Here is an 11450-nt window from a genome sequence, read left to right on the forward strand (position 1 = left end):
CGCTTCAAGTCCGCGCACGCGCTTGAAGATTTCGCTTCAGTAGCGAATAATCGATAAACGATTCAACAATCCGGCATCGATAATCATGTCGACTGTCGTGAGTGACCTGCTCATCGAGCAGGGAGCTTGTATTGACGAAATCAAACGAGATCTCGTCAACTTCAAGAAGCTGGCCAAATCCAACGTGACACTCGCCAAGACGCGAAGTAGGCTTGCCAAGTTGGAGGAGCACTGGGCCGCCTGCCGCGGCCTTCATGTCAAACTGCTTCAAAAGACGACCACGGAGCAGCAAACGACCTTGCCGTATTTCACTCTGGAAGAGTTCCTGAGAGCTGAGGATGTCTACATCGACACGGCCGATCTGCTGCAAGATACGATAAGTCGATTATCTCCTAATACAATTCCGTTTACCGATCGTAGTTCCGATTCCTCCGTTCGCGAAACAAATAATCATTGCTTCCAATTGCCACGCATCGCGCTGCCAAAGTTTTCTGGGAAATTAACCGATTGGGAAAATTTCCGAAACATTTTCGAATCTCTTGTAGTAAGTAACGACGCTCTTTCAAATTCACAAAAATTTCATTACTTAAAAACGAGCGTAACGGGAGACGCTTCCTTGCTGATCAATAATTTAAAAATTTCCGATGCGAATTACGAATCTGCCTGGCAATTGTTAACCAATGAATACGACGATAAGCAAGCGTTAATCTATGCTCATTTACACGCGTTTATTAGCCTTCCGGTAATGAAAAGCGAGATTGTCAGCGATTTGCGAAAATTGCGCGACACAGTGTCTGCATCGTTAGCCGCGTTAAAAAATCTCGATCGTCCCGTAGAACAATGGGACGACATTCTTGTTTATACAATAACGCATAAGTTTAGCGCGAGAACACGTACCGAATGGAATTTAAGGCGAATCAAACGAAATGAGCCTTCTTATTATCAGGAGCTTAATGAGTTTTTAACTCTCCGTATACGCGGATTGTCGGACTTTGCCGATTCAAGCAAGGACTCCGGTTTTTCGAAAAATGATAAACCGCGTTTAACAGTAAACAACGTGACTGCCTTTAAATGTATTTGTTGCTCCGGTGAGCATCACGTTTCGAAATGCGAAGACTACGCGAAGAAATCAGCTTCACAGCGCTTTGCTCTCGCGCGCCAGCATAAACTCTGCTTTAACTGCTTAAAGTCCGGACATTTCCCGTCTAAATGCCCGAGCAAATATCGGTGCAGACAATGTCGTCGCTCGCATCACACATTGCTGCATTCAGCGGCAAATCAAAATGCCTCCGATAACTTGGCCAGTTCCGAGGCTACTATCTCCGAATCAGCGTCACAAGCCGCATCTAATGCGACTACTAATCAAACGGTCAATACGATTGCGGCCGTCCAGATAGTACCCCCCTCGCTTCAGGAACATCCAAATGTCCTTTTGGCGACCGCATGGGTCGACCTCCACACCGGGGAGGGTCGCTGCTTAAAGGTTCGCGCGTTGTTGGATCAAGGATCCACTTTTAGCTTTATATCAGAATCGCTCTCACAGGCGTTGCGCACTAAACGGCAACGAGCCGATTTACAAATTAAATGCTTCGGCGAAAAATACACGGGTACTGCGAAATCGCGCGTAAAACTACAGTTAACCCCGTGTGCTCAAGCCGATCCGAGCTTTCCTCTGACGGCTTACATTTTTCAACGCATTACTGCATACGCTGCCTCGCGGATTCAGCCCTTCGATGCGTGGCCTCATTTACAGGGTCTATCTTTTGCTGACCCTGATCCTTCCAGTCAACATCAAATTCATTTGTTGATCGGTGCTGACCTTTACGGCTCGCTTCTGAAGCGCGATGTCCGTCAAGGTCCTATTGGAACTCCGACAGCGCAATTGACCGCTCTCGGTTGGATCCTTTCCGGCCCCACAAATAGTAGGCCGACTACTACTGCTCAAGCATCTGTATTAAACTGCGTGTTGGAACAAAGCACGCACTCTCTTCTCCAGAAGTTCTGGGAAGATGAGGAGATCTCGCGGCCTGTCCCCCTCACGGAGGAGGAGGAGAGGTGCGAGGCTCATTTCATCGCCAACCACTATCGTACCCCTCAGGGACGCTATGCGGTTCGATTGCCCTTCAGGCATGATTTCCCGATAAAAATCGGTGATTCTTTGCACATTGCAACCTCGCTTTATAATAAAATGGAAGGAAAGCTACGGCTTCGTCCTGAACTTCACGCGCAGTACAACGAGTTCTTACGAGAGTACAATTCGCTCGGTCACATGAGGAAGGTGGAATTATCTGACCGCTCCGAGTTCGAGCCGGTATATATTCCTCATCATCCCGTTTTGCGCGACTCGAGTTGCACTACGAAATTGCGCGTTGTCTTCAACGCTTCGTGCAAAACGAGCAATAAGACTTCGCTTAACGATCACTTACTGATCGGTCAGAGACTGCAGCAAGACCTCTCCGCTATATTATTGCGCTGGCGTCAATGGCAATTTGTTTACACGGCGGACATTGCTCAAATGTTCCGCCAAATTCTCGTGCATCCGTCTGACGCGGATTTTCAAAGAATCTTATGGCGATCGTCGGCCGATGGGCCGATTGAACACTATCGCCTTCTCACTGTAACGTACGGGCTCGCCCCCGCTCCGTACCTCGCAATGAGGGTACTGAAACAGCTTTCTCTAGATGAAGGCGACAACTATCCCGCGGCCGTTCCAATTCTCAGCGAGTCCCTCTACGTGGACGATGCACTCTTTGGAGCGGACGATACGACTTCATTGATAGAAGCTCGTGTCCAACTAGTTGAGATCCTGCGAAAGGGAGGTTTTCAACTACGAAAGTGGGCTTCTAATGCCTCCTCTCTTCTTCAAGGACTTTCGGCTCATCAGCCGGAAGTCACCGATCATTTACTCGTAAAGGACGATAATCTCAAGGTTCTCGGGCTTTCATGGCTTGCTAAAGAGGACGCGTTCAAATTCGTGATAACTCCGTTGAGATCGGTTACGCACACGAAACGTTCCGTTCTCTCGTTCACGGCAAAATTATACGACCCACTAGGATGGGCTGCTCCGGTTGTTGTAACCGCGAAAATCTTGCTACAAGAATTATGGCTTCTCAAATGTGATTGGGACTCCCCTCTTCCAGAGGAGTTGCGCGATCGTTGGGAGAGCTACACCAACGATTTAGAATCATTGAACCGCGTCCGAATACCGCGTTGGACCGGTCGACATTCCAATAACCTCGCGTTCGAAATCCACGGGTTTGCCGACGCTTCAAACGCGCTTACGCGGCGGTCGTTTATATTCGAGTGCTTCCTTCGCCAACGAAGTTTCAAATCACTCTGCTCGCTGCTAAAACAAAGGTCGCGCCGATCAAAACCGTAAGCATCCCGCGCTTGGAACTGAACGCTATCGTCCTCCTCAGCCGGCTAATCAAGTGGACCTTGACATCATTGAAATTACCTCCGATTCCAATATACGGATGGACGGATTCGACCATCGCTCTCGCGTGGCTCCGTCAACATCCATCAAAATGGAGCACCTACGTGGCTAACCGCGTATCCGAGGTGCATACCGGTCTGGATTCCGTTTGTTGGAATCACGTTCCGTCTCGCGATAATCCGGCGGACTGTGCCTCGCGCGGCTTGACCGCCTCCGAGCTCGTGACTCACCCGCTATGGTGGAACGGTCCACGATGGCTTCAGAAACCATCAACTGCGTGCCCGATTCTGAATGTCTCAGCTCCGCTCGACTCTGTCACCGATCAGCAGGTGTCGGTGGAAAGAAGACGGCCTGTGACGCTCCATGTTCAAGAGGCCGAGGGTTGGGAGCTCCCATATAGGTTCTCCACTTGGACCAAGCTTGTCCGCGTGACTGCCTATATGAATCGCTTTATTCATCGTGTAAAAGAAAAGAGCGCGTCTCGCTCCCAACAATCCCCCTTTCTGAACGCCGACGAGTTTAGGAGGGCGGAACTCTTCTGGTTGCGCTATCTGCAACGGAGATTCTTCGAACGGGAAACGCGCTCACTAAAGAATAACGGCACCATACCGCATTCGAGCTCGTTGAGCAGATTGAGTCCTTTTCTAGGAGAGGACTCTTTACTCCGTCTTGGCGGGCGGTTGACGAATTCCGCGCTCAGCTATGACGAGCAACATCCTATAATAATTCCGAAACATCACTTATCCGATCTCTTAATTGATCGCGCTCATAAATCCACGCTCCACGGGGGAACACAGCTAGTACTCCGTGTGCTGCGTCAGCGATACTGGATCATTGGAGGCCGCAGCTCAGTAAAGGCGCACATTCGAAAATGTGTAGTCTGCACTCGTCAAGCGGCTAAATTGTCTTCTCAGTTCATGGGCGACCTTCCAGCCGCTCGTGTCACCCCTTCGGCGCCTTTTACTCATTGTGGGGTTGATTACGCCGGCCCACTCCACGTAATTTCATTCGTCGGCAGAGGGCAAAAGGCTAGAAAGGTATATATCGCTCTGTTTGTTTGTCTTGCTACAAGGGCGATTCACCTCGAATTAGTGGAAGATTACTCCACGCCCGGCTTTCTTGCAGCCTATCAGAGGTTCGCTAGCCGAAGAGGTCTGCCGCGTCACATGTATAGCGACAACGGCACAAATTTTCATGGAGCCAACCACGAACTCCATCGACACTTTCAATCCTTATCGAAGGATGCTGAATTGCGAAACGCGCTCGCAGGCGACGGAGTGAACTGGCATTTCATTCCCTCCGCCGCTCCACATTTCGGCGGCCTTTGGGAGGCCGGAGTCAAGAGCCTTAAAACGCATCTGAGGCGCGCTGTCGGTTCCCACACACTTTCGAGGGCTGAACTCGCGACGCTTCTATGTAAAATAGAAGCGTGCCTTAACTCGCGACCAATCGCTCCGCTTAGTGACGACCCGGGTGACTTGTCGGCGCTCACCCCGGGTCACTTTCTGATTGGACGGCCCCTCGTAGCCGTTCCGGAGGAATCGGTACTCGCGATCGACCCGCGTAGGCTCTCGCGATGGCAACTAGTCCATGCCATGCAGGAAACCGTGTGGCGTGCCTGGTCACAGGATTATTTACATTCGCTTCAACAGCGAAACAAGTGGTGCAAGCAGTCTCCTAACTTCGCAATAGGCGAATTAGTATTAGTTAAAAGTCCCGTGCTCCCTCCGAGCAAATGGGAGCTTGCCCGAGTACAGCAGATCCATCCTGGATCTGATGGACTCGTTCGAGTTGTGACCATACGCACCGCACGGTCCACATTGAAACGACCTATTGCGCAATTATGCCGACTGCCAATACGTGATAACTCTAACGCGTCCGCAACGGATAAAGCCGCTAACTTGTAAGAGTTATGTAATCTTCGAGACGACTTTCTCAGCGCGAGTCGTCTTCACCTGTATGTTTTGTAATCATCTTCCTCGACGATTCGTTCCCGCTTCGTTTAACTTTATTTCGCATTCGTTCGCATACGAAACGGGCGGTATGTTGAAGATTCGTTCTTCGGATCGAATCCTCGAGGACGATCGAATTTTCTAGAATGTTTTTTGTTAAATTCCTTAGTGTTTACGCCAAGGAAACACGTGAAACCAACGTGTACACTCGCCGCTAATTGGCGTGTGTACATCGCCTGATTTTCCGATGGTCCAATCGAGGACCCCGATCGGCTGCCGCCCTACGCGAGCTCCGAAATTCGCGCAGCCCTCGAGTCAGTCCTCGAGAGAGCGAGCGCCGAGAAACATAAGTCTAGGTACGCGACGAACTTGTAGAAAGTGAATAAACTAAATTAAACCGTTTCAAAACGCGTACAATTATTTGATCACGTTAACCCGGCATCCTACAACGTTAAATCTTATACAGTATATTTTCCGAGATATTTAGGGGTTGCCACACTTTTGGTAAACTCTGTATATATATATATATAGGTATATATATATATTATAGTAGTAGCAGTAGTAAAATTTCATTGATCCCCTTGGGGTTTCAATTCCCTTACAATTTTAACAATACAACAGCCGCAAATACAAACAAAAAAAAATACAAAAATAAAAAACACGCTACAATGATCTTCCTATTCTTAACCTAGCTTATTTCTAACTTATCTTTAACTTAACTTAATGTCCTAAGGGGTTGGACTTCCGCCTTGGGTCGCCCGTTGCCCAGGCCGTCTCCCCATGGCTTCTGCCCAACCCCATGCACACACACACACGCTTTTGGGACTTCCGTTTCCTCTTGCCTTTTTTTCTTTTTCTTTTTCTTTCTTCCCTTTTGTCCCCCTCGCGTCACTCACTCTTCCATTCATTCTTCTTCTCTCTTAATCTCCCCATACACTTCTCTCTCCTCTCCCCTCTCTTATCACTCTCTCTCTCTCTCTCTATCTTCCTCATCCATCCTTCCCCCTCTCCCTTTTCTCCTAATATCTCCCTCACCACTTCCTGCCAACTTTCTTTCCTCTCTCCCTTCAATCCACACCTCTCCCATACATGCTCCCATGACTCTTCCTCTTCTCCACATATCCTGCATTTCCTCTTTTCTGTTTCTTCCCAATACCTGCTTTTTAATATCTCATTTCCTAATCTAAATCTTGCTACTCTCCTCCATCTACTTTCTCCCCAATCCTTTCTTAAGTATTCTGGCACTCCTTCTCCTCTAACCTCCTTGTACCATTTGTTAAATTTTGACCCCTCTATTCTCTCTTCCCTCTCCCTCCTCTGCTCCTCCAAATCCCTCCTTATTATCTCTCCAAACCATCCCTCTTCCTCTCCTCTTCTCTCCTCCACCTCCTCTATCCTTCTACCTCTTTTCCTAAAATACTCTTCCCTTTCCCAGTCCGATCCCACCCTTCCTACCTTTGCCCTTTCTCTCATTTCCTTCCAACATTTTCTCGCTAGTTTGTTTCCTCTTCCTTCCTCCATTCTCTTCTCAAAATTCCAAGCCCTCTTCCCTGCTCTTATCCTCAACTTCTCTCTTCTCAATTCCTCTCTTACCATATATCCTGGTGTCCTCCTTTCTACCCTTAGCGTCCATCTTAAGTATCTTTAAAATATGTGATATAATAAAAGGCCAACTTAACGAGCTTATATGCTATTAATTGAAAAATTTTTGTTTATTAATTTACTTCATACTATACAAAAGTTCAGATAAACGTTTCGACTGTACGACAGTCTTTCTCAATATCCTAATAATATGTTAAAAAATTAATTTAGTCATTTCGACATCATAAATAAATACAACAATTATAAGATTATATGACGAACGCAGTACAAATTCATGTATGTTGGCATGAGTTAGAGCGTCAGATGCTGTTATATTATGTAATCACTGTGAACAAATTAATATATCCGCTTAAATATTACATTTAGACTTTTAATAAATAGTATTAACTTACTTTTTTGTCAACGAACATAACACTTTTTTAAAAAATTATTTCTTTTTACTTAACATAGTCACAATGTGTACTTTTTTAAAAAACAAATCGATATCTGTATCTTACAATGTCGGCGCGCTGTATATATACCCAATTTTTAAGATGACGTAGACAATTTTTTTAGAATATCATAATAAGAACCGTCAAGACGCTCGGTGTCCTTTTTTAGGTTGATACTGTTGTTTTCTTCTTTAATATATATCATTTCTGATATCAACCTTTTATAATAATTCTTTTCATAATCTAGGATTTTTGTGTCGTTCCAATTGAAATTGTGTGTAAATTTTACAATATGATCAGAAACCACCGAGTGCCTTGCTGAATCTAATCTAATATTATTTTTATGTTCATTTACTCTTGTACCTAATTGTCTTTTCGTCTGTCCTACATATGTAGCATCACAATTATTACATGAAATCTTATATATGACCCCTGAATTATTTTGGAGCTTATCTCTGTCTTTTTGCGTTTTTATGACTCTGTTTAATTTCTTTAGACATCTGTATCCTACTGTTATATTTGATTTCTTTAATTCTGATGATGCTCATTTTCTCAGAAATCAATAATAGACTGAAGTTCCTTATTGTTAATAGATTAAACAAAGAAATGACTCAAGATATAAATAACGAAATCATAAATAATGACAATAATAAAAAATTCATAGCGATACCTTATATTGAAAGAATCTCGGAACTAGTAGCATCAGAATTAAAGAAATCAAATATAACAGTAGGATACAGATGTCTAAAGAAATTAAACAGAGTCATAAAAACGCAAAAAGACAGAGATAAGCTCCAAAATAATTCAGGGGTCATATAAGATTTCATGTAATAATTGTGATGCTACATATGTAGGACAGACGAAAAGACAATTAGGTACAAGAGTAAATGAACATAAAAATAATATTAGATTAGATTCAGCAAGGCACTCGGTGGTTTCTGATCATATTGTAAAATTTACACACAATTTCAATTGGAACGACACAAAAATCCTAGATTATGAAAAGAATTATTATAAAAGGTTGATATCAGAAATGATATATATTAAAGAAGAAAACAACAGTATCAACCTAAAAAAGGACACCGAGCGTCTTGACGGTTCTTATTATGATATTCTAAAAAAATTGTCTACGTCATCTTAAAAATTGGGTATATATACAGCGCGCCGACATTGTAAGATACAGATATCGATTTGTTTTTTAAAAAAGTACACATTGTGACTATGTTAAGTAAAAAGAAATAATTTTTTAAAAAAGTGTTATGTTCGTTGACAAAAAAGTAAGTTAATACTATTTATTAAAAGTCTAAATGTAATATTTGAGCGGATATATTAATTTGTTCACAGTGGTTACATAATATAACAGCATCTGACGCTCTAACTCATGCCAACATACATGAATTTGTACTGCGTTCGTCATATAATCTTATAATTGTTGTATTTATTTATGATGTCGAAATGACTAAATTAATTTTTTAACATATTATTAGGATATTGAGAAAGACTGTCGTACAGTCGAAACGTTTATCTGAACTTTTGTATAGTATGAAGTAAATTAATAAACAAAAATTTTTCAATTAATAGCATATAAGCTCGTTAAGTTGGCCTTTTATTATATCACATATTTTAATTGTATACGAGCCGAAGTTTAATTTATAAAATATATATATTTAAGTATCTTTCCTCCATCCTTTCCATTCCCTCTCTCTCCTTCCACTCCCATATTTCCACCCCGTAGCTCATTACTGTCCACACTAATTTATCTAACATCCATAATCTTTTCCCCCAATCTTTTCCAAACCTTCTCTTTCCTATTCCCCATACTTGCCCCATAATAGCTGCCGCTCTCCTCATCCTTTCTTTCACCTGCCTCTCTTGTCCTCCATTCCTCTGTATTATGTATCCCAGATATGTAAACTCCTTCACTTCCTCCATTTTCTCTCCCTTCCATCTCCACTCTCTTTTCTTCCATCTTCCTCCCTTTCTCCTAAACCTCATTATCTTCGTCTTCTTTTGCGTTCAACTCCAATTTCTTTTTGTCTCAATATTCTCCTAGTCTTTCTATCATACTCCTCAGTTCTTCTTCCTCCTCTACCAGCAACACCATGTCATCCGCGTACGCCAATGTATATATTCTTTTGTCTCCTATACTCACTCCTCCCCTTCGCACCTTCCCCATTTCTTCCTCTAAATTCGCTATTAAAATGTTAAATAGTATTGGGCTCAATGAGCAACCCTGCCTTACACCTTTCTCAATCCAAAATTTCCCTCCAACTTCCTCCCCTATCTTTATCCTGCACGTTGTCTCCCTTATCACATCATCTACCCTTCTTCTTAGTCCTTTCCTTATTCCTCTCTTTTCCATTGCCTCTATTAATTTCTCCCTGTCCACTGAATCAAATGCTGCCCTCAAGTCTACAAACATTGTCGTCATCCTTCCGTTTTTTCTTTCCAGTTGCCTGTTAATTAGATAATTTATAACGTATATGCTATCTATCGTTCCCATTCCTCTCCTAAACCCCATCTGATTTTCCGGCACTATCCCTTTTTCCTCCACCTCTTTCCTCAATCTTTCTGTTAATATCATTGTATATACCTTATACAGTGATAGTATCAGGGTTACTCCCCTGTAATCTTCCATCTCTTTTCCTTCCCCTTTTTTCATTATCGGAACTATCACTCCCTCCTTCCATTTCTTCGGCCATCCTTCTCCTTTCCAAATCCTGTTGCAGAATTCCAGTATCCATTCCTCCACGTTCCCTCCTCCGTACTTCCATACCTCATTAGGTATCTCATCTATTCCTGACGCTTTTCTTACTTTCAGCTTCTTTATTGCCTCTCTCACTTCCTCTCTACTGATTTCCTCTTCCTCCTCCTCCTCCTCCTCTGTCCTGTTTCCCTCCTCTCTTCTCTCCTTTCTTACCCTTCTCTCCTCTGTTTCTCCTAGTAGCTTCATAAAATATTCTCTCCACTCTCTCATCTCAATTTCTTTATTTATTCCTTTCCATCTTCTTCTCTCTCTGTTTACTATTTCCCATACCTCCGATTTTCTTTTCACCTCCGCTGCCTCTTTTTCCCCATTTCTCGTTCTCTTCCTTTTTCTTCCTCTCGCACAATCTCCTATAATCTCCTCTTCTTTTCCTATATTCCTCCCCCTTTCCTCCATTCCTCCTCCATCTCCTCAGCTCCCTCCTTACCTTCCTTTTCTTCTCTCTACATTTCCCATCCCACCATCCCCCCTTCACCTTCTTCCCTCTCCTCCAGTCCTCCTCCGTTGCTCTCAATACTTCCTTCATCCTTTTCTCTATTCTTTCCCATTCACCATCTATCTTTTCTTCTCTTCCTCCCATTTTTCCTATTTCCCCCAATTTTTCCTCAAATATCCTCCGACCCTCCTCATTCCATACTCCTCTCCTCCCTCCTCTTGTCTTTCTTCTCTTTCTTCCCTGTCCTCCTTCTATCTCCACTTCTATTGGGTGATGATCTGAGTCCATCTTGTCTCTTATCCTTAACCTTCTCACCTTCTCTCCGCTATCTTCATTTCCGATTACATAATCTATTACCGTGTTCCCTCTTCCTCCTGTCAATGTCCATTCCCCCTCTTCATCTCTCTTTGAGTTACCGTTTATTATGCTCCATCCTCTTTCTCCTATGAATTCCAGTAATTTTCTTCCTTTTGCATTGATTAGGTTGTCTTTCGACTTTCTTGTCTTTTCCCATATCCTCTCCTCTCCTGTATTCTCCTCACCTCTAACTCTTCCCTCCTCCTTTCCCATCCTTGCATTAAAATCTCCTTCTATTATCGTTTAAACCTCCTCCTCCCTCTCCTCTCTCCACCTCTCCATCTCCCTGCATGCCTTCTCTATTCCCTCTCCTACGTATACTCCTATCACTCTCCATTTTTCCTCCTCTATCTTTACTCTTCCTACCACAAAGCCCACCTTATTCAACTCCATCTTTCTTTCTTTCTCTGCAATCTCCTTTCTTATTCCCATAATCATGCCTCCTATCGCTCTTCCTCTCTTATTCTTT

At 43.6% G+C, this 11450-nt stretch overlaps 1 protein-coding gene across 1 annotated transcript; it reads left to right on the forward strand.

Annotated features, from left to right (window-relative positions):
* The first annotated feature begins 85 nt into the window (after positions 1-85).
* On the forward strand, positions 86-5343 carry LOC146720965 (uncharacterized). The gene is made up of 2 exons (XM_085487565.1): positions 86-3196; positions 3358-5343. Exons 1-2 carry the CDS (start codon positions 86-88, stop codon positions 5341-5343), a joined length of 5097 nt encoding a protein of 1698 aa, XP_085343691.1.
* Positions 5344-11450: the final 6107 nt, after the last annotated feature.

This window comes from Nylanderia fulva, unplaced genomic scaffold (assembly GCF_048542155.1).
Source record: "Nylanderia fulva isolate GAGA-0341 unplaced genomic scaffold, ASM4854215v1 Scaffold575, whole genome shotgun sequence".
NCBI lineage: Eukaryota > Metazoa > Arthropoda > Insecta > Hymenoptera > Formicidae > Nylanderia > Nylanderia fulva.